At 43.4% G+C, this 23,734-nt stretch overlaps 2 protein-coding genes across 4 annotated transcripts in view; one reads left to right on the top strand and one right to left on the bottom strand.

Moving 5' to 3' along the window:
* Positions 1–23,734, bottom strand: part of FAM227B (family with sequence similarity 227 member B) — a 66,053-nt gene that overhangs the window by 19,682 nt on the left and 22,637 nt on the right. The gene's annotated exons all lie outside the window — the stretch shown is intronic.
* FGF7 (fibroblast growth factor 7) overlaps positions 1–23,734 on the top strand; it is a 37,555-nt gene that overhangs the window by 9,143 nt on the left and 4,678 nt on the right. Inside the window, exon 2 of the mRNA XM_020790089.3 lies at positions 142–674. Within this exon, the coding sequence (XP_020645748.1) occupies positions 389–674 (286 nt within the window). The 5' untranslated portion in view covers positions 142–388. The remainder of the gene's footprint in view (positions 1–141; positions 675–23,734) is intronic.

The raw sequence follows: 23,734 nt of genomic DNA, 5'->3' as shown, positions 1-23,734 counted from the left end.
GCTAACATGGACTTGCTAACTGGTTTTGTGCTCTTGGTTTACCAGAGTTTTATTTCCACAGCATAAATTGATAGCTCCTTTGCTTATGTAATCGGTCAAAATTTATGCATACCACTTTCCTCATAGATCTTTTGCTTTCAGCACGCGCACTGAACGCAAGTAGCAAAGGAGGTCACACCAACCTGGCGTATGGCTACCTGTTTCTTTAACGGATATTCTGGCTGAAAAAAAAAGTTACCTGTATATTACAAGCCACCAGGACTGGAGTTCTCACAGGCTAAATCACTTTACCATTCAAGGGGAAGACAAGAGGGCAGGTCGGCAATCTACAGAAGACGGATTTTTTTTTCATTATGTTGTTCGAGCGCACCCAGAACACTGCACTATAATGCACAAATGGATGTTGACATGGATCCTGCCAGTCTTGCTCTACAGATCATACTTTTACCTTATCTTCCTTGTGAGCAACGTATCCTTAGCTTGCAATGAGATGACTCCAGAGCAAATGGCTGCATCTGCAAACTGTTCCTCCCCAGAACGACATACCAGAAGTTACGATTATATGGAAGGGGGCAATGTCAGGGTGAGGAGACTTTTCTGTCGGACTCAGTGGTATATCAAGATTGATAAGAGAGGGAAAATAAAAGGAGTGCTCGAGCAGAACAACAACTACAGTAAGTAACCATTCTTTTCCAGCATGCAGTGAAAGTTTGGTGTCTGCACCTATGATCAGAATTATTTTTTAAAGTTGCAATTTACGGTGTGTCCCAGTTATATCAGAGCACACTGACCATTCTCACAGCTAAATGCCTTCTGGTTTGTCTTACTACTGAATTTTTCGTATTGATTTTGAAATGTGCCGTTTTAAATAATATCTTTCTTAGCATGTCTACCAACATATTACTGTACCTGCAGCTGGTTGCTCTTAGCAGAAAAAGCTTATTACAGCAAGTGAATGAAGGCACTTAAGTGTTAAAGTCTCACTCCACACAGCTCCATGCGCATAAAATGCTTAAGGAACGTGCAAGAATGCTTGCCGTATGCAAACTATTTGTAAGTAAGGACAGTTTAACGTGTCTAAATCTTCCTATCAGGACTTCCCTACATTTCGAAGCTACTTTCCTTAAATGAAAAAACCCCAAAGCGTCCCGACAGTATGCAAAACCTGAAACAACATTTCAAAACTATCCACAGTCCTTTATTATCAGGATAAAACTAACCTTTTCCCGTCCCTCCACCCATGATTTTGACCTATAATGGGGAAATTAGTAACCTACAGAGTGAGTCTGGATATCCTTTACTCTATCTTTTTGCAAGCAACCCCCCATTATTCTGCCAGGTTGTGAAGGTTTGTTACTATACTTTAGACAGAATAAGTGCTCTCTCATTCCTGCAAAACTGAAACAAAAATGATAGTCATGTTTTATGACTTAATCACCAGTTGCATACTATTTCTCCAGATGCATTGTTGGCACGCCATCCTGATTAAAGTACTTTTCTTGAATTCTTCCTCCTTGAGTTAACTATCAATTCAGTACTACCTCGGTGTCTTTTAAAAAGACACCATTTGGAATGAGCCAACGCTTTAAACTCTAAAGGGGAAAAACTCCTTCTTGTGGAGTTAGATGTTACAAAAGACAAAGCCCTGCACGTTCTGTAGCAGTTTGGTAAACATAAGCTACGATAAATTTAAATGCAGTGTATTTTTTTGTAGAAGCCCCTGCAGCCTTCCTTTGTACTGTATATAAAGGATGTTTTTCATCCTTTGAGACACAACATATAGTTGAAACACACATCACAGGGAAGGGAACTTTGAATTGCCATTTCTGCCTCAGTCACATCCAATATGAGAAGCAGACCCTATTGCATCTGTTTCAACAAGTCGCTCCGTTAATCTGGCTGAACTTCTCTCGGATGGACACCTCCTCTCAAAAGGACAGGATGTGTCCCCTGAGTTTAATTCTGCAATCCTGTTCTGAAGCCAAGACCCCTCGTTCTAAAGTTCTGCAGGTGCTCTGAAGCACACAGCGCACTTCCCACTGTGTTTCAAAGGATGGGTGGTCATTCTGCAGGCCAAAAAGGACAAGAAACAGGGTCTCGAGGGGCTTTCCTCCATTTGAGGTAGGGAAAGGGACCACGATCTTGATGCTCTTGAAGTACTACTCCTCTCCACCCTCCTCACTGGCCATCCTGTCTTTTGGTGAGTGAAAGCTCCAGGTTAGCAAGAGCTGGTGGGCTCCACATGCACCAGACCAGGTTTTTTTAAAAAATGGGGAAGCCCTCAGAGATTGCATGCCTGCATAGGTACGCTGGGATTCCTGAATACGGGTGATGACCTGAGACACCCTCAGTCTGGAGCAAGTCCCTTTGAGATCATGACCCCTCCTATCTGCCCATGTATTTTGTGAAAGCCACAAACTCGTGTCCCACTAGATTCATGCTGCTATGCTGTATAGAAACCCGGATGGCCATCAAGAGCGGTCAACAGGGTTTTTTTTTCCAGAAGAGGGGAAACAGAGTTGGCTAGGGATGCGTTAGCACACAGTGTGCACCGCAACAATACTGTGTGTCTGTCTGTGCACATTGGAAAATCAACATATGATTGAGCAAGGAGAAGTGCCTCTCACACTGTTACCCTTGAAGATTTTTTATTTTATTTTATTTTATTTATTTATTTATTTATTTTTGCTGTGCACATTCAATTGAAAATAGACATCACAACAAAGGACCATTTATTCTAATTTGTATTCACCGATTCATCCTATTGCCGCTGACACATGGCAAAGCTGTCAGTGAGAGGAAGAGTATAGGTGAAAGATGTAAAAGCTAGAAACAGGAAAGACATTTAATTTTATCCCACTACCCTAACCTCAGCCCTAATGAATCACCATTAAGTGGTGTGTCAAGTTGCTTCTGATTTATAGCAGTCCCATCTAGGGTTTTACTCTCATGTGTGACTCACCATTCCCTCTTGGTGGGCAGGGCACCCTGGGGCTGTGTAGCTTGCCCAAGGCTACCCAGGCTAGTTTTTCACTTGGGAGGCACGGGGGGGGGGGGCGGCGGCAATGGAACTCCCTACCCCTGTTCATTCCATTGAGCTATCCAGCAAGCGAAGGCTCAATAAGTTACTTGCCAATAAGTGCACTGGAGCCCTGACCCTGTTCTTTTAAACAGGGATGGGCAGCTCTAGCTCTTTACCTTCTGCTGAAATGTAAATGTAAGCTCACAGGGACAAGAACTTGTCCTTTTTTTTCAGAAGAAACTGATGGAATTAATAATTATCACCACATCTGGGGATGGAAGTCATCCCCAGATTTCTGAACAAAAGGCTTGGGTTTCCCTTCCTTCTCCAGCCACTTTGTATCTTCATGCTTCTGTGCTCGCCTGGATGTGATGCTCCTTATTTGCTTAGGGGGCACGATGGCCTGAATTTTGTAAAATAGGCCGTTTAGAGAAATCTGCTGGGAACCAGGTCTTTTGAACCCTTGTAAGCCTTAAAATCCCCCCCCCCTGAACACTTCCAAACCTCTCACTCTCTACTGCCCAAAGCAAGTGATTTTTATTCTTCTCGGAGGACAGTTTCTCTAACAGAAGCTGTTCAGGCATCCAAAGCAAGAAGGACATGTACCAAGGTAGGAGAGGACAGCAGTGGGCCCTAGGGAGTGGAAGGTGCCTCGTGAAGGGCTCAGCATCCAGAAAAGAATGACAAAAAGTAGATTGGGCCTCATTTCAGAAGAGTCAAGGCTCAGAGGAAGCCACCTCCCCCTGCTCACAATTCAGACCCTCACGAAGAGAAAAAAAAGTCTCACATTTTAAAATCTATTAGGCTAATCTTGTAAGCTAAACTGAAGTAGGTGATATGCAAAGTCTTTCTAACTGAAGTCATCCAAGGCAATTCAGGGAAACCAATTTGTCTGTGTCAGCCTCGCATTTTAAAGGAACGGGGGTTGGAACTGTGACATCACCGCCAGCATCAGGTCTGGATTTTCTCATGGTTAATGCTACAGATTCCTAAAGCCGGAACATGTGCTGGGTTTCTGCTTTCAGTTAGAGCTGTGCTAAGCAAAGCAGATTGTAACAAGACGGGTAGAGCGTGGAACACAGGCATGACAAAGCTGTGCATTTTGGATTTCGCACCACTGCAAAAATACAAGGTGAAGCAGCTAATATACAAAAATGTGTCCCTGGAAAGCATTCTTATTCAAATTGCATCACGTTGTTGCACAAAATAGTTAAGCAAAGTTGATCTGTCAGCTGAAAGGCCTGATTGTGAGTGGCTATCATTATATGCTATCAGGTGCAAAATGCCTGAAATACGGGTCTCTTTTCATATTCAATATATTAATGTGACTATATGAATAGTGTATATGAATAGACTATATGAATAGTATGAACGTGCCCAAGCCAACGTAGACATGCGTCTACATTGGCTTGGGCACGTCGTGAGAATGGCTGATGGTCGGATTCCAAAGGATCTCCTGTATGGAGAATTAGTACAGGGAAATCGCCCCAGAGGGAGACCACAGCTGCGATACAAGGATATCTGCAAGCGGGATCTGAAGGCCTTAGGAATAGACCTCAACAGATGGGAAACCCTGACATCTGACCGTTCAGCCTGGAGGCAGGCAGTGCTTCATGGCCTCTCCCAATTTGAAGAGACCCTTGTCCAGCAGGCCGAGGCAAAGAGGAAGTCACAAAAGCAGCAAAACCAGGGAGCTGGACAGGGGACAGATTGGATTTGTCTTCAGTGTGGAAGAGATTGCCACTCTCGAATTGGCCTCTTCAGCCACACTAGATGCTGTTCCAAGTCCTCCATACAGAGCACGACACCATATTCTTTCGAGACTGAAGGATGCCTGCCTCATGTGACTTTTTTTTAAAAAAAAGTTCTAGGTATTAATTATGTATTTCTTATACCAGTTAATGCCCCATTTTTCTAATACTTATTTCTTTACAACAATGAAAATGCCATCAGCTACATACAGAGTGCACATTTTGTGGGTTTTTTAATTTTAAACTTCATAAATAACTGGGGGGGGAATGCAAGCCCATGAAAAAGAACAATAGAAGAATAAATTACACTTTACACTTGTCATCTGTCATGACAATGACAGGCCCTTTTGTCTGGCAAAATTTCCATATTCTTTTCAAATAATGAGGGAACATCTGTAGACCATGTTAAGGCACCACTTGCCATGAATGCTGTTCATGCTGTGCTAAATGATCAATGAGGCTCGACTTTTAGATGTAAACGCTGCAGGGATATGAGGGGTAGAGCAGCATCCATGGTGGGGAGGTTCCTACTTCTAAATATTATTGCACCTGTTTAAAACATTGGTTCATAACGATGTGTTCTTACTTTAAATGGCTGCATGTCAGTTGCATAGACAATCAAAGATCACATGTGCTCTATATTCAGATGATGCTAGAATCCCCAAAGGGCTAAATAAGTGCTAGCTATTCTCTTTTTAGTGAAACGCACAGAGAGATCTACCGTGTTCAACACTTTCCTTTGGAAAAGCGGAAATGGCCAGTCTGGATGCTTCTTGGTTTAGGAGACCAAAGAAACCTTTTTTATTTACAATTCATTGCTTTCTCCTTTTGTATATATATAGTGTGGAGCCACAACTCCACCTGTCAGTCTTCAGAGAGCAGAAAATGGAGGAGAGAGGAAAGGCAGCTACCAAAGAAAGCATCAGGAAGGAAAGGGGTGACCTCAAAGATACTGAGGGGTGTGAGGGCGAAGTCTCTTAAGTTTAGTGGCAGCACAGGGCATGCTTCCCAGAAACACCCAACATTAAAGGAGAATCAGGCAGGCAACTTTACAACTCATTTAACCCTAAATGGATTCAGGGACAACACCCAAACAGGACTTGAGTGAACCTGACGATGAGCTCTAGCAATACCACCTAAAAACGGAGCTACACAAAGGCAGAGGGAAGAGGGAAAACCCAGCCTTGGCCCTGGGGACTGTTCTCCCAGGGCTCAAGGCTGCTCTGTTTCCTACCCAAGTGCAGTCCATGGAAAGTGTTGGCCCTCTTGCCTCCTCAAAGGTGGTACGAGGGTTATCTAGAAGGAGCATTTGTTCCATGAAATAACTGTAGACCTGGGGATTTATGATTGCTATTCCCCCTCCCTGACCCTCCATCCTGCCTGCAAAAACTGAGTGTTGAAAAGCCACCAGACAGAGGAGCAAAACTCTTTGGGCAAAGCCACTGGACTTGACTCAGCGCTGGTCTACTGTTCATCTGACACCTGGACAAACAGCCCAGTGCGCTCAGGCAAACGCATGTCCAGCAGCCCACCGCCAACACAGCAAGCAAACACCTGGGCTTTTCTGGCTGACCAGGCATAGGCAGCAAGTTCTCAGTAACCTGGCCAGGGGGGTTGCATCCACATGTTGCCAATAGCCTCCCTTGTCTGTTAACAAGGCTCCGTTCTAGCCGGGTACAGCTCAGCCACGTAAACCACTTCACTGATGAGAGGCGGGCTGGAGGGACCTAGCCAAAGGATCAAAATCCTAGCTGCTTTTTTAGGGGCTGAAACATCACTGTTTTCCCCCTATGGCTGTGCCCTTGAAGTAGGGTGGACAGGCCATAGCTTTTTTCTCATCCCCTGGTATTTCGGAGCCAAAAGCCACGACAAAGTTCTCTCCTTTCGGATGTCACGTAAGGCACCTGTCATCTCACTGGAAGCAAGCCTTTGGATGGCGAAGCAACTCGTGCCTCTGTGTGCAGGTGGAGACTGAGACAGACCGTGCGGGCTTCCTAAGCTACTCCCTAACCAAGTACCACATACATGACATGCCTGCAAACATTTCTGCACCCAGCTGGGAGCCGGCAGGAGGTGGGCAGTCTGACATGAAGGCCTCCACAGAAATTACCACAGGAAAAAATGGACCTTTTCTCCCTCCTCCCACCCTGCTTTGCCCTGAGATTTGTCTCCCTGTCTGGGGACCCAGAGGAGTGAAGGGGCTCCCCAAGAGTCCAGCTGTGCTTAAGAGACTTGGTCAGCCCCTCACCCATAAGTCCTCCTGGTTGCGTTGGCTCTGAGGAGGGTGGCTTTGGGTTCAGCTTTGCTCAGCATTACAGCAGATTTATTAGGCTATAGAAGCCATGTAGGTCAGCCAAATTGTGGAGTTATGGAATGGGGCTGGGATTCCCACCCACCCCCTTTTTGGCATGTGAATGCCTTACCAGTTGCCAGCGATATGATGGATTGCACTTTGGTGTTGGCAATACTCCTGATCTGTACGATATGGACCTCCATTAACTATGGCATGGGTCACCTGAAATACCACAGGATAATAGCAAACAGCTCTCACGCTGAAATCCAAGGGTATAGATATTTACCATAGGAAATGGCTTTGAGGCATGTGGACCTGGCCATTCTCATTTACCACAGGAAGGATCGATATCTTTTACATTTCTAAAGTTACATGTTGACACTGTTGGCCCCGGGTGACCATTTAAGGCCCCTATAATTATGATGAGTGATTTAAAATGGCATTCAGTGCTGACCCGCCATCATCACGGTTGGCGTAGGGTATGAACAAGGATGTCTGCTTTTACTAGTGGAGCTTCTTTTTGGCCATCATGTTGGCGTTTAGGGAATAAACTTGATGAATAATGAGCAGATTATCAAGAGCCCAATGAAATCATACTGCAGCCAACATAAATAACTGCTCTTTAATTTGGAAAACGAAGTAAAGGGTAAGAGCCAAAAGCCACTCCCATGAAACAGATGTGAGACGAAACCATGACCTCTCCAATCAATCCCTCATTTTTTTCCCCTTCTTTGGAGTCTTTCTTCAGTAAGATGAAGAAAGACTTTCATCAGTAGGATGATTCAGATGAAATGGTCTGATTCTAATACTGTATATCATGGTTTATTGGAATAAACCTTTTCCTTGTATAAACTGTTCTTCACTCTGTCTTTCCTCCCTGCCCTCAAGTGCTCAGTTCTGGTATTTCTGTAGTGGTTTCTTAAACCACAGTTTCCTGTTAAACATTATCCAGGAAACCGTGTTGTCATCTCAAGGCTACTAACTAACCAACTTCCAATTAGGGTCAGAACATGGCTTATGAAATCGAGGTTTGACATTCTAAATCTTTTTGTCACATGGGCACCTGCTCTAGTGAGGTGTCACTCAATCACTGTCACATATCTCAATGCCACTGAAATAAGGGAAAGAAGTGTGTTGGTAGCTTTCAGTACAAGTGTAACAACAGCCTTGAGCATACGAGACTGGCATCACCTAGATCACAAACATGGCATTTTTTTTTCAACAACCAAAACATTTATATAAATGATTGCTAATCTAAAAGTGGAAGTGACAGCAGAGATGGGAGGAGAAGCACTTCACACTGAGGTCTTGACCTACCTCTGTGAATTTGGTCTGTTTTTACAGCTTACTTCAGTGACATTTCTCCTTTCCTTTTGGTCTGGAATATGTGGAAGATCTCGATAATTATGTTTTCATAAATACTTTATGAAGTGTTAAAGTCACGTTGTTTTGTTTGATGTAGCGTGCACGATCCGGCCAAATAAGAACATATTTCACTCACTCAACACTATTACCCATACTCAAAAGAATCAAGCGGCTAAATAAATTGATTGTTTTGCTTATAGATGTAAGAGAATTGTTTTCCCAGTCCAGGAAATCTAGACCAAATAAACACTTTCACCACTTCCCTGCTTTCCTTGCTCAATTGTCAAGTCTATTATACTTTAACAAATGTCAAATATCTGTCCATGTCCCTTTTAAGTTAAACAACTTGTCTACTGACATATCTAGTTATGGTGGCCCTCAAATACTAAAATAGCAAAAAGATAAATTAAAAAAAACTAGTCACCTGAGGACAAATAATGTCAATGAGAGCCCATTAAGGACACAACAGCCTCTAATTTCTATAGCTGCTGCGTTGTTCGCCTACAATGGTTTCATAACAGATGACATCATTTGTATGCATGGAAAAACTTCCCAGTGTAACAAATGGTGCTGAAAACTTGGAACCAGTTATTCGCAGATGTGGCTGACAACTGCACGCACAACTCGCAGAGAAGCAACAAAACCAACAATGAAACCAATATGCCCTATTGATCTGTGACAGTTTCAGATTCATGAAGCCAAGCGTTCAAGGCAAGTGAAGATGAACTTCGCTAGAACAGAACTTGTATGGGAAAGTTCGGCTTATTGGATGGCAGAGGAAGCCAGTCCAGGATATATGGGGGAGGCCATTTTTCGCTCAGCCCACGTCCCATCCTGAGATTATGTCGGGTCTGCAGCTACTCCCTCTTCGTCTCATGCAAGCTTTGAGGGTGGTGACTTTGCAGTAACATGGGGGAGGAAACTGAAGGTGGAACACTTTTTGGTTTTGAGGGGGGGCATGTTTTGCTCATTTGCGAGGCTGTGCAACCCTTAGGGAGTTTTGTGGATGCAAAGTTGGGCCTCCGGCCCTTCCGGTTTACCCTCTGCCTTGCTTTAAATATTGAATAGCTGATTTCTGGACTGACAGCTGACTTCAGAATGGCATGCAAGTCAACAGAAATGCCTACAAAGCACAACCAATATGGAAGCGCCTGGTGCCTGCTACCAGTAAAAAGCCATGGGGCTTATTTTTCCAACTGCAGGTGCAGCGATGGATGATGAACACCTTGGTTTGTCACTTACGTTCAGCACTAACTGAGGGGTGGTTGGGATTGTTTCGGTTAGGCTGATAAAAAGACTGTTTACGGTTGTGTAATTTTGGTTACACCAAGAAATGCGGCAAATTCACTATTTGCAGCGGATGTTAACAGGAATGCAGAACAGAGTGACGCACCCGCAGAACTTAGTAGGAATTACAAGATAGAACTACGGACCATCAGAACAACATCCAGATGATTTAGACAGCTATGTTGCAAAATGCACTATATTTCAGACGGTACGGCAGAGTTCAGGGTGCAAAGCGTTCCATGTGACTTATCTCAGCAAACTTGATTCTTGACACTCTCAGGCTGAAAGATAACGGGCTGCTTAGGACCACGAGCCATTTAATTATATGCATATTCACTCATAAACTAGTACTCCTAAATTCTGTAGGCTTTACTCTAGGTAACTGTAAAGAGTTCACAGTTAAACCCATGAGGACTTCTTTTTAATGCGTTCATAACTGCGATCCACATTTCTCTTGTATTATTGACTCAGACATCAGCTTCCTCAAGGGTAATGCAATCCAGGAGAAAGGGAAAAAAACAACTGCCTATTATGTAGTTTTAAATTACTATTTTCATTGGACTTGTTTTGTACCTTTCTCTTAAGCATATAATCAACCATCTTCTACACATTTTTGTTAGAAGGCAATCTCAAGATCTTATAACTAAAAACCAAATCAGTTGTGAAGCTCTGAGTTTACCGATGACCAAAATACGTCCACTTGTTTCTTATGGGATGGGTTGATCTATGCATTTCTTTAAAGACCAGGGGTCAATCTCAGCTATAAATCCGGGTGGAGGAGGTTGGGAAGAAGAAGGGGGGAAAAAGGAGTTGGGAACTTAATGTAGAGAGTTTATATAGATGATTCAGAGGAGAGAAATTGCTGGTATCTTGGATGCTGGCCACCCTGTACCACCATAAACTATGATGATGAACGCAAGAATTCGGCCAGTGGACAGGATCCAAAACCACCCTTCCCCTCTTAGGTTCACAGGCAGACAGTAGAAGAAAAATGTGGGTGGCGCTGGCACAGGAGAAAGAACAGGCAGGGCAGCCAAAGGATGCAGTAATTCAATCCATCCTTCTGCAGCTTCTGCCACAAGTCTTTAATGGAAACGTGAGCTGCACCCTCCGACAGAGGCTTTGATGCAAAGGGAAACCGTGAATCTCTCTGGTGTGTTTGTGATGCGGACGGCCAGGTGCTGCCTGCACTGGCCAAAATGCATTCCATTGCCGAGCATATACATCCTTCTCCTCAGTACAGACTTATTTGCAAAACCCAAGGATGAAAAAGCTGTCTACCTCCCTGGGCTTTGATCAATATGATTTAGAGAGAGAATACATGACCTGTTCGAACGTTAGCTCAGAAACAAAAATACAACGTTCTCTCCCTCCAGGGCTTCTTCTCGCCCTGAGACTTGTCTCCTGGCTTGGTCGTGTGGCCTCGTCTTTGGCTCTGAATCCCAAAGTTGGGCTTGCAATCTCAAATTAAATGGATGCTGCCAAGCTAGAAACCCTGGGTTTGGGGGTTAATTCTGAAGACCTTGTATTTTCCATTAGCTAGCTTGCTCTAGAGATGCTGCTGCTGCTGCTGCTGCCGCCAGAGTTCACATGTTGCCTCTTAAAGTCCATCACTGAGTCACTATATTGTCAGCTTGTCGCATAAATGACTGCTTTGTGACTCCTAGTTAAGCGTTTACCTCCTTCAGCATCATCAGGACCGACCTGCCCCTAAATCTTAGGTTTCGGCCTTCCAAAGGAGGCTAGCTTTTCTCTGCAAAACAGACAAGAGGTGAGCTTCTGGAAACAGAAATGATCATCAAGGGGCTTCCTTCCTTCTCCAGGAAAGGGTTTGGAGGTGGTGCTTGTTGGTGGCTGGTGCCCCCCCCCAGGGGCACTGAGAGCTAAAAACTGATCACCAATGCTTGTTCAACCCAATTCAGAATTTTAAGCAGGTGTTTGGAGATGGACGACATTCACCTGCCTCTTCATGCGCTTTCCTTTTCACTTGCTTTTCAACTCTCTTTTAAATTTTTTTAAAAAAAACAAGTAAAACATCCTACATTCCTCTCTGCTCTCCATGATTTATTGCAGTGAGTTGGCACTACACAAGACCCAACAGAATATCACTTTCTTTCCCACAAAACATCTCCAGCTGTTTTCCCATAATTTAGTTACAAAATCCCAACTGTTTGCTTTCTCAGGCTGCAGAGAAAGCATATTTTGTATTATAAACACCTTGCTAAATTGTATTCAACAACTTTTTATAAAAAATTCATGTCTGGAATACTCTAGGAAACATAGGCAGCTGTTGTTTGATATTTGCCCTCCTGTTTCGAATTAGAAACGCCTGAATTTTTAAAAGAGGTTGTTAACACCCACTATCTTACATGGCTGCGGAGCCCGAGGTTGCGAGTTTTGATTCCCCCAATTGGGCCTCCTGGACGGGGCTGGACTCCGTGATCCATCGGGTCCCTTCCAGTTCTGTTGCTCAAAGAGGATTACTATATTCACTCATGTGGAGCTTTTCTGTGCTTCTGCCTGAGAGGAAGACCCTATCCTAGACTTGGACTGTAAATCCTTCTTAACGTTTGGGCAATATTCTTCTGATCGTTTTCAAAAACAGGCTTGTTTTTACACTTGGCTTGTTTGGGGTGCATCATCATTTACCGACTGTGATGCAAAGCGGTTTCTTGGCTAAGGAATTTGGGGGGGCGGAATGATATTACTAAGCATCCTCTTCCCCCCTCCAAAGAAGAACCCTGGGCACCCCAGAAGAAAGGAAGCTCTGAGATGAACCTTTTATAAAGGATGGAGGAGGTGGAGAGGAAAGAGAGGCCCCCGGGCTGTTTATAGGCAGACCAGGGAGATGGTCCACGACGGATGTCCAGATGCTATAGGAACATGAGGCAGAGGAAGGGGGGGGGGATCCTTTTACAGTGCGTCCAAACTATTTATTTATTTATGCATTTATTTATGTATTTATTTGTTTGATTGCTTGACCAATTGATTTTTATGCCACTCATCTGGCTGCCAAGGCCACCCAGGACAGTATTTATTTATTAATTAAATTTATACCCCACCCATCTAGACACATGTCTACTCTGGGCAGCTAACAATAAAAATGGAATAAAAACAGTATAATAAAATAAACTACAACTGGCTCCTACAAGAAAACCGATCCAAGTAACCCCAGGAAATCTGTTTTGTGGGGAGTTTAAGCAAATTTCTAGAGCCTCACCTGCCACCACCTTTTTACTAGTCCCAGCTAGAGGGAAACTGACTCCATGGGATGTGTGCATTAATTTACCATTCAGCAGTCAATTCAGTGGGTGTGCTCTCCCGCTGAGTCTAGCAACAGGACCTTGGTCTAAGCCACTGGTTCTTAACCTTGGGTTACTCAGGAGTTTTGGACTGCAACTCCCAGAAGCCTTCACCACCAGCTGTCCTGACTGGGGTTTCTGGGAGTTGCAGTTCAAAAGCATCCGAGTAACAAAGGTTAAGAACCACTGGTCTAAGCAACAGCGGTCTAGCAACAGGACTTAATGGTCTTAGTTCTAGGTAAGCAGATTTTTTTTCTTTCCTAAGGGAACCAAAGAATTGAGCTCACCTGCTGTGTCTAGCTGGGGTGGGATGCAAAAAAATTCAAGTTTAAATCTCACCCGACCCCCTACTTTCTAGATCAGTGGTTCCCAAGCTTGGGTGCCCAGATGTTCTTGGGACTCCAACTCCCAGAATCCTTCTCCATTAGCTGTGCTGGCCAACATTTCTGCGAGCTGTAGACCAAGAACATCTGGGCACCCGAGGTTGGGAACCACTGTTCTAGATAGACCTTCTAAGGTTCTAATGCTTGAAGATGTTGTATGTGCTTAAAAATTTTTTTACTGGCGCATAAATTGTTTCACACATTGCAGATACAGTTGACAACATTGCTGTGGAGCCCCATCAGCAGCTGAGTCCAGCTGCTCAAGAGTAAGAGAGTGGGCTCTAGAGAATATGCTGCAAAAACTTTGGATCTGATTCATGGGCGGGCGGAGGGCTCACATGCGCTCGAAATAGGCTAGCTGAGAACAGCTGCCGAGGCTGCCCTGAGATGCTCCTTTAGTGGGTCCCTCAGATAGAAAAGCCTGCGGTGTCAGCCCAACCCCATGTTTAGTTTCTCTCACCATGAAGAACTTCCAGCTGGAGGGATCTGGCAGGTTTACGGTCTCCCTGTGTCCAAGAGTGCCAAGAATATTCTTGAGAAGTCTGCTTTCCCTTGACAGTGCATTTCACAGCACGGGTCCTGGGCAGAATACTTGGGAGGGGAGGGAGTGAAATTTCACGCTGCCTTAGCATGTTCTTCGTCAGTTTAAAGGGAAAATACCTTCGGACCAGTGGGAATACTCCCACACTCACACATCCCTCAGAGAGGCTCATTAATAACTTTCAAAAGTGTGTCACCATAAATAGGCGAACATTTATTTTTAACAGCGTCAGAATAATTGCTGCAAGTGGTCCCTAGAAAAAGCAGCAGGCAAAAGGCAGTGGGGAGCTAAACAACTCTCTCTCTCTCTCTCTCTCTCTCTCTCTCTGCGGACTCCTTAGAGGGAATGTGTTTGGATGCATCTATGGGGATAGAACTGGATTTTCCAGACTACAGGAATCGGCAATGCGTCTAACAGTGGTTAAAATATGATCCATATGTACGATGGCCATCTTTGCTGAGGTTACATTTTGATTTCAGCATCCTTATAGTAAATTTTTGGGCTCCCTGCTCCAGCAGTGGCACAGACTCGTGGAGTCAGCCAGCAGCTACGTATTTGCTCTGATAGCCAAACAGAACCTCCATTGGCGAAGACAGTATATCTCTTAAGTATCACGTGATGGGGACAAACGACAAGGGAAATCCATTACCTCCATGTCCCGCTTTGGAGCTTTCCAAAGCTGCCTGGCTGCTTCCTGATGGCAACAGCAAGGAAATTCAACAGCTATTTTGGAAAGTCTGCCTGTGGCCTGATTGTAGGCGACCAGCCGTTGCCCTCATTCATGGCAAGCTGCACCTCTTAGCTATTAAGAGCCTAAACTGTGCCCTTAGGCACCCATTTCTCCACAAATTGGAAAGAAAGTTGAAATTTGGAAAGCCTGGTTAGGAAAATGTTGTAATTGCTAGGCTTTAGCAATTAGTGATGTTTACTTTCTTTCCTTCCCCTTTCTGTATTTTGCTAAGCAATGCGATTAGATACCCAAAAGAGAGAGAAATGATCCTGGAAGAATTAATGGTCGAGCCAAAGTAACTTGAAACATGTTTTCTTCCTTGGTGTTTCAGTCATGCACGCTTACTTAGGCAATGTTATACTTTTTACGACAGACCTTTTCAGAAATGACGCTCCCCTACTGTCCTCTCACTGCCAAGGTAAATGTGCTTCATCAGACAAAATGGGCATATTTTTAGGGAGTTTGCTTTTTGCTTTCAGCAAATTTATAGCAAATAATTAATCAGAAGTATTTTGTCCAGAGGCAGGCAGAGTTTTGATTTAAAGACTAATATATAGTGAGTTCTTTTACTCCAATAAAATCTTCACATCAGGAAGAGTTTAGAAAACCAACACACAAATATCTATGGTACTCGTACATGGCCATGGAGAAGTCAAACACCTCTGTTTGGGGAGGGGGGAGGTATAACCCGCTATACAGTCCATTGTCAGACAAGATAACCTTCTACTAGGGCTGTGTAGACGACAGTGTACCTCAGAAGGTGAAAACAGTCTTAGGAACTCTAAATTATCCCTTTTAAATTCAGTTCCATTTTTAAAAATTAAACATGGTTTCAAAAAACAACAACAACAACGAAATGTGAATAGAATTATGACCACAAAAGAATGAAAACCGTCCCACTTGCGGAGGAAGGCTTCAATGCCCCCGCTGTTGGCCTCCTTGACAGGGGCTGGACTCAATGACCTCTGAGGGTCCCTTCCAGCTTTGCAGTCCCATGATTCTCTCGGGCTCAAGATGCACAGCTAAACATGACAAGTCCTGCTTTGTGAGCCATCGCTGCTCCATCAAATTCAGCCTGGATGTTAGGTGCTTAGCCTTAGAGTGCAGCCCTAGCTAGCCAAGGTGGCTGTGGGCCCGGTGAACTAACACGAGGCCAGCCGAAGCTGTGCTGAATCCAAGGACCTCCCAGGCTACGGATGTTGGAACTAGTTTAGGAAAACCCTCATTTGGCCCAGTGGCAGAGTCACTGTACCCCCGGGGTGGAGGAAGTGTGGCTCTGGAATAGCTTGTCTCCTTTCACGTTGCATCCTTTCTCCCCTTCTGCTTTCTTTGACTCTTTTGCGAGCACATCAGTTCTGCTGGCAGATCTGCGAGGCAAGGATTTTTGTCGGCAGAAGAGGCCTCACCCTATCTTTAATCCCCTGTAGCCAGCCTGTCTTTGAACCAGGCTTGTTAGGGTTGTGGAAACTGTTCACTCTACCTGTAGCTACATACTCATGCAACACACAGCACTGACAAACAGGTTTTGACCCAGATATATTAAGCATTCTTGAATAGTTCCCTCACTGCATGCACCCACAGAGTGAGGCTCTCATCTAAAGGTCTTTGCATGCAATGCCCCTGTTTCATCTTAATAATCCCCCAAAAGTTGAAAACTTTCACAGTGATGAGTAGAACACCTACCCAGAAGACATAAAATAAAATGACTCTTCCTAGTGGAGTAAAAAAAAAAAAAAGAATCAAAATGTATGTTGCTATATAAATTAGAATGGTTGGAATCACCAATGGGATTTAATTGCCTCCAGCTTAGCTCCTAAATGCCATAACACAGCCATGGACGACAGCCCATATCAATTAATAGTTTAATTAGTTAACACACAACAGTGAATAAACCTAACAACCATCACAGACCTAAACACTGACATATACACTAAACAGAAATGCGATAGTTATAAGTTTTTAATTTTTACAATGCAATCTAGCAAAGAATGCAGCTGTTTCATACCTCTTATAATAATAGTAACAACTACCGTATGTGCCATCAGGTTGATTCCAATTGATGGCAACCCGTTCAGGCTGCTAATAATTTAAACTTCTTAGTTCTTTTATGGAAAAAAAGGGGACTAAATATCTTGGAAGGCAAAGCACAGGAAGAGCGAGTTAAAAAAAGACACATGGTTTGCTTTTTATTTTATGGTGGTACTCAGATGAAAATATCTTTTTCATCCATTTGTCATCACAGGTGGTGCCTGAATGGGCTGTGGGGGGTAATATTCCCACACATTTCCTGTATTAAGAATGCTTTTATTTATCATAATTAATTGATACTGGAGTAGAGATGTTTAAGATCTGGAACCCTGTGGGTGAAAATGTAGTTTGGACAAGATGGTTTTTTTAGCTCACTAAAAGGAGGAGTTAAGTAGCTTCCCTCTTTTCATCCGCTTTCTATTCTGCCCAAATTGATTTCAGCTTAACACTCTCTGCACACACACACACACACACACACACAGAGAGAGAGAGAGAGAGAGAGAGAGAGAGAGAGAGAGAGAGAGAGCTCAGAACTCGGCAGAACATAATCGTTTGTGCTTTCAGTCATAGAGTTTAATTAAACGGGACAGAAAAATAGAAACTCCATTTATGGGGAAATAGTTTTAGAATGCCTAGCATTTGCAATTCACATGTGAGTTCTAGAGTATAAATTTGAGAAATTATGACAGCACAATGAAAAGCCATAAAGCCTAATTTAATAATTGTCCTTTTTGTTTTCTTCAACTGGAAAAGACACATAACCTCATTTTGTTATGGGAAAACCAAATAGGGCATTTTAATCGCTATTGTTCTCAAAGAAGAATCCAAAAAATGCTTGACGTTGCAGGCAAGAGTTCTCTGTCCTGCTAGAAAAGCTGAACATGTCAGACGCAAATTAATGGAGAAGACCACTTAAAACCTGCCCAGTTCGATAACAGCTCACCTTTTAACCTTATTTCAAAAATCGTAGACTTTGCTAGGCTAGGACAGACCGGAGAACAGAACTAGACTGATCAAGTTTTGACTATTTATGGCTCATGTGCGAAACCCTATAAATCCAACATACTGACCCGCATCTATTTCTTCTTTCTCTGATGTTTCTTTTTTTAAAGAAACCTATCCCGACATGGAGCTGAAAATCTAGAACAGAAACTCTTTGACTTTTTCCCCTCTGATAGTCTTTTTATGTTTGAATATTCCTCAAGAGAGAAAGATATAAGCACACCCAAGCTCATGTGGATGCTTCTATCTATTCCCCTGTGGGACGCATAACAGAGAACGCTGAGAGGCAGAGACAACCACAAAGAGTGTAGGAATTCTGGAAGCTAAAACGCAAGATGTCACTCAATACCAGAGCCCCTTGTGATGGAAAGAATGGTGAGAATAATGACGCGGGTGCAAGGGGATGCATCTCCATGTGTCACAACTGCCCTTTGATGCTAACTTTGGGTACAGCCAAGAAGCAAGAGTACATGGCAATGGCATGTTAGAGGAGGAGGGTTGATTGATGTTGACCATTAACATACAGGGTACAGAGAAACCTTAAGTTTAAAAAAAAGGGAAAGGATTGTATGCTAGGAAGCTTACAACCTCAGTTTCAAGAGCAAGAAACAGAAAAAAAAGGGGAGAGGCAAGAAGGATGGAAGATGAGTGGCATCAAATCCCATTACACCTGTTAGTGCCCAGTTTGTTTGGAGAAACGAAATAATAAGGGGTGAAACTTAAAGCTCTGATGTCTGCTTTCCAATTTGTAAACGGCTTTGGTTCCCAGTTGTTGAGGGGAAGACAGGATAGAAATCAGAGAAATAAAGTAAAAAGAGAGAGTAGCCAAAATGGAAGCCCCATCCTGTGGTCTGGCAGATGGCCAATAAAGCTGAGGTCTCCAAATCCCCAGCATCACGCCCGACCTACCTCCTAACGCACTCCTGTGAGTCATCACTTCACCACCGAGGCTTCCTTTTTTTTTTTAACATCCTTATGATTATCAACATCATATGTCCCATGACAGAGAAAATGAGCCAAGCACTTGTACAGGAAGAGGTGATCTTGAGTGAATCGCTGCGGGTTTCCTATTAGCTTTCAGGTGATGAAAGCTGGTGTTGTCGGTGGTGAACCGCAGGGAGTTACACCAACTGGATGCCAGTGAAATCAAAGAGGCTAGGAAATCTGAAGCATCGCAGAGGTGCTGGAGAGCTGCTGATGAAGGGAAACACGTGTTGCCAGGCTGGTTGGAGTTGTTCCTTATATTCTTGGCATTCAATAACATCCTGTTTAATAGATTGTTTTCTTCTCCTCTTCCTCCTTTTATCCCCCCCCCCTCTTCCTTTTCCTTTCTTTGGAAGAGAACTGTTTCCTAATTCCTGACCCATCATCAGCTGGTCACTTGGTGCTGCCTGATTATTTCACTGGAAGTCATTTCCTCTCTTCTTTACCTTTACAATCCCTTCCCGGAAAATATTGGGAATTTGATTATGTTTCTGCCTTTGGTTAGTATAAAAGGATCATAGTTGATTCCTATTCAAGTAACATACCTATTTCACTATCCAAAGCATCTCCTAAAAATAAATAGGATTAAGAGATTCAGGGAAATGTCATCAAATGCGAAGTTGATAACTAATGCTTCAAAAGAATAATAATCCAAAGCATAGGTGCTGAGTGACCCATACTTGGCTGGTTAATGTAAAATATCTCAGAATTACAGGTGATCAGAGCCTTAGAGTGAGCAGTGAGATGATTCAAAGACAAGTGTGATTTTAGATGATCCTTACATAATTCTAGATTCTCAGTAGTCAGAAGAAATTGTTCCATTTTATTCTGCACTAGACAGATTTCATTTAGTGTTATGTTTTATTTCACCTCTTACAAAGTCATAGACAAGCTGGAGCAAGTTCAAACTGAATGACAAAAGTGGCCAGAAGCAGAGAAAACCTCTCCTTCTTAATGCTCAGGGCAGTCCCTCCGCAGAGCCAGCTACTTGCCTGTAGTGGTGGTGGTGGTGGTGGTGGGGACAGGTTCTCCCTCCCTCCTGGGACTTCCTTCATTTGAGAAAGATAGGCTGTCTGCTTGAGATGCTCTAGATTTCCTGTTCTGAACATGTTATACTACTCATGTGGGCTGAGCCAGGCAGCCTAAAAGCCTCCTGTCCATGTCCTTGATTTTATTATTGTGTCCCACCTGATTGTTCATATCTTTTGGTTCCTGAAACTATTTTCACCAAGGCTTCCAATCACTTTTGAAGGCTCCAAATTGGAAGATGTCTTCTCCTCCACCAGTCTTTTCAACCTCTATGCTGTCTTTCATCTCTCAACCCCTCCTTATTTTGCATTTCCAGAATCCAGGACAGGAACTGTTCCTGGTTTCTCACCTTTTTTCTCCCAAGTGTCCATTTCCTTGCGCAAACTCTTCATCGCCAACCACCCTGGTCTCAGTTCTCCCACTGCTGCCTCTGAGTCTTCTTCATGCTGCTCCTTGAAAGAACCCAAAGCACTCACCAGACTTCTTCCTTCTCCGTTTTCAGATACCTCTTGTCAAGTTGCATTCCTTCTGCTAAGATTTTTTCCCCACAGATTTATCTTCTTGTTATGTGCATCTTCACAGCAACGTGATGTCTCCCTAGTCAGCACTCACTGATTAATTACGACCTTCTCTTTCCACACTCATCTTCTTGGTTTCCTAGAGCTTATAAGGTCTTGGGGCAATCAATGCCCCTCATCTTTTCCGTGGGACATTTCTGATCTCCATCACTGAAGGAACTTTGAGTATAAAACCTTCCCACATATTGTAAGGCAGAAGGTCGTGGTGAAGAACAACATAGAGTGGTTGATGCACATGGAAGAGTTTGAGGCATTTTGAAACTCACCACACTCCTTGAAATATATATGGCTTTTGTTAACATACATGACATAGACAGTATTTTATTCAGTGATGCGTTAACCAAAAAGGACAACATAAAACCACAGAAATGTTGTACCAGAACTTGGTAAACCCACTGAATGAGATTGTATCTGTGTGGTATGAACAAACAAGCAAAAGCCCCAAACAAGAATCTAGGGATTTATGAAAAAAGCGACCAAAAATTCTCCACAATTTATATATGGGCATCAAGGTGATGGTGGGGATTAGTTGAATATTATCGGGGACAAGGTTGAATTCTCTGATAGCTTTTTAAGGGGTTGGCCATAAAAGAAAAATCTCTGCTAAGAAATTCTAGCTTAGTTAACGTAGAATGAAACCATATATTTGGTTTATACTGTTAAAAGCAAGCACGCAGTGAGCGAATAAAAGAGGAATGTGAAGCACCAAACTCTTTGTTTCGGTCAGTAAAGTCAAAATCATAATGAACAATACCGAAACTGAAATGCATGCAAAATTCATCACTTTCTTCCTAGAGAGTGGAAGACAGGGGGCCCATTTTGTTGCTTTTTTCTTCCAGGAGACTGACATTCTCCAGCATTCACAACTCTGTAAACTCCAATGTATTAAAAGGCATCGGTTGTTTTGTACAGACCTGCTTCAGAGTCGACCAATTTCTCATGAGCATCGTCATTTGTATTAATTGCACATGCACTTTTTGTTTTGTTTTTCTTTCCTTTGCATATACACATGCCGTTCGTCGGCTAGGCAGCTGCAACCAATCATGGTCCCCAAAGCAAGCAGCTGCTGAGAAACAGCCATGTGGGATATTGTTATATGTGAAATGTCGGCACTGCAATGCCATTTCCTTAGGATCAGCAGTAGGTTTGTAAACTCATCGGTGGGTTTATTTTGCAAGTAGGGTCAACGTTCAATGGTACTTTCTTGGCATTATGCACTTGGTTCCAGGATTTAGAAAACAAACATATTTCATGCCGAGCACTTCTAAAGGATGTTTAAACACAGAACAGCACTATCTGCTTTTGCTTTATCTTAGCACTCTGTTGCAGAGAGGAAATGCCATCCATGCCCCGCGTCTTTCGTTTCAAGCGAAATCTTTCCACTGCAGGTTATATCTCCATAATGCTTTTAACAAATTCAGGTGAAATTTTTTAAGCCCCTGCCTTCCACTATCCCAGTATCTCTCTGTCTTCACATGCCATAAACTCAAAAGCTAAATTGTGTACATCTGAAGAGCGTAGTTACAAATTTAATTTTTAAAAGGCTTCATAATGAAAAAAAGCTGTTTTGACACAGTGATGTGAAACAAAATATAACACTTCTCTGTATATACACCAGAAAAACTTACAGAAACAAATGTTACTACTTCCTAGAAACTCTTCTTAGAAACTAAATTAATCAGTGCATTTAGTGCATCGTTGTTAAAGTATGTATCTGTAAGACTAATAAAGCTCTTAAGAAATAATTCTTACAGAAAACAACACTGGCTTCCCTCATGTATACTCTCTTGATTGCTATTCATGTTTCAAAATTATCTAACGAGCAAACGGCATCAGCTACATTTAAGCAGAGTCAGATAAACAATGAGTAGAGATTTGACTTGGCTTGGTATCATCTTTAAAGGTCATCTGAATGCAGAAAACAACTACTCTCAGCCGCCATTAATGAAAAACACCCGTTAGCTGCAGCTAGTCCAAGTTCCACCATCTCTCCAATTTCCCAGTTTCTAAATTCACAAACCAGGATTCAGAGTCCAGACTCGGCTGCCAGCCTTTGAACTGTGGGTGCAGGGGCTCCCCTCCATGTTTTTCACTGAACCCCTTTCTTGTCTCAGTGCCCATCTGCAGCTTCCTAGAGACAGACACATTTTCTGTGACGTCTAAATGGCCATGCTATCCCGGGAACACGTCTCCTAAACGCTACGCTGCAATCTTGACTAGACCAGGTTGCCTCCTTCCGCACACCCGTTTGCAAACTGAGCCTCCTTCTCCAGAAGCCGCCATGTTCTCAACCTGTTGCAGTAAAGACCCCAAAGAGCCTCATGACACCTGTAATACTACCGCGTTTTATCTGGCCCGAGTTGTAGTGGGCACAGCCCAAATTTTTAGCTGCATGGATTGCGATGGTACAGTCATGGGTTTGTATGCCCAAGGGTGCTAGTTATGGGCAAGGGACAGAATGAAATGAGGGGAAGGAAACGACAACCGTACTGTTAACGCGGGCAGCCATCGACCTTCGAAGGGCTGATTAGCCAACACGTCCTGGCCGAAATAAAGTGAGTCGCACAAGTCAGTTACTCTTGGCCCTGCTTTCCGAGGAGGAGGACATCGGATTCCCAGGCAGTCCCCTTTGTGGGTACTACTCTGAACCGAAGTCCTCTAGGACGGTGGTTCCCAACCTGGCCAGCACAGCCAGTGGTGAAGACTTCTCGGAGTTCTAGTCCAAAAACATCTGGGGACCCAAGATGGGAACCACGGACCATTCTCTGGGATTCTTTTACCACTGGGAACTTGGAAACTACCATCATGTAACTGCTGTGAAGAAGGAGGAAACTGAGGTTCTTTCCGAAATGACCGTATGTTTTTAGAGCATCCGACGCAGAGGGAGGGGGAGGGAGAAGATTGGGGAGGGGCTACTGCCTTTTGTGGGCCACAAATCACCTTCCGTTACACAAGTGATTACTTGCTAATGGTCACAGATGAACTATTGGTGTTGGTTATGTGGTAGAGAATGGCCAGGGATATTTGCAGTCAACTGCCAAGGAAAAGAGATGTCGTTTCAGAAGAGGGAAAGAGAGACAAACAGGAGGATTGAAATTTGTCACCAGGGCAGCATAGATTTCATATATTTCTGTGTATACACACAGCAAGTTGCTATTGATACAAATATCTGAAAATTATTGACGAACACATATGCTGGAGCAACAGTCCAGCCCTAGTGCCTTTTTTCACAATGACACTCTTACTTAGTGTTAACAACTGCTGCAATGAGCATTACACCCACAGTAATATTTTCCAAAGTAGAATACAACGTTTCTGGTGCAACTGGAAAAATGAGGAAACTATTCCCCAGGAGATGTGGATTTTTAAATCCAAAGAACAATGGTGTTGCATTATAGCTGTAGTAATTTGTCAGAGTAGCAATTTATGGTCTCAAAAG

This window comes from Pogona vitticeps, chromosome 12 (assembly GCF_051106095.1).
Source record: "Pogona vitticeps strain Pit_001003342236 chromosome 12, PviZW2.1, whole genome shotgun sequence".
Classification (NCBI taxonomy): Eukaryota; Metazoa; Chordata; class Lepidosauria; order Squamata; family Agamidae; genus Pogona; species Pogona vitticeps.
The sequence above is the reverse complement of the archived record's forward strand: the minus strand, read 5'-3'. Positions and strand labels throughout refer to the sequence as shown.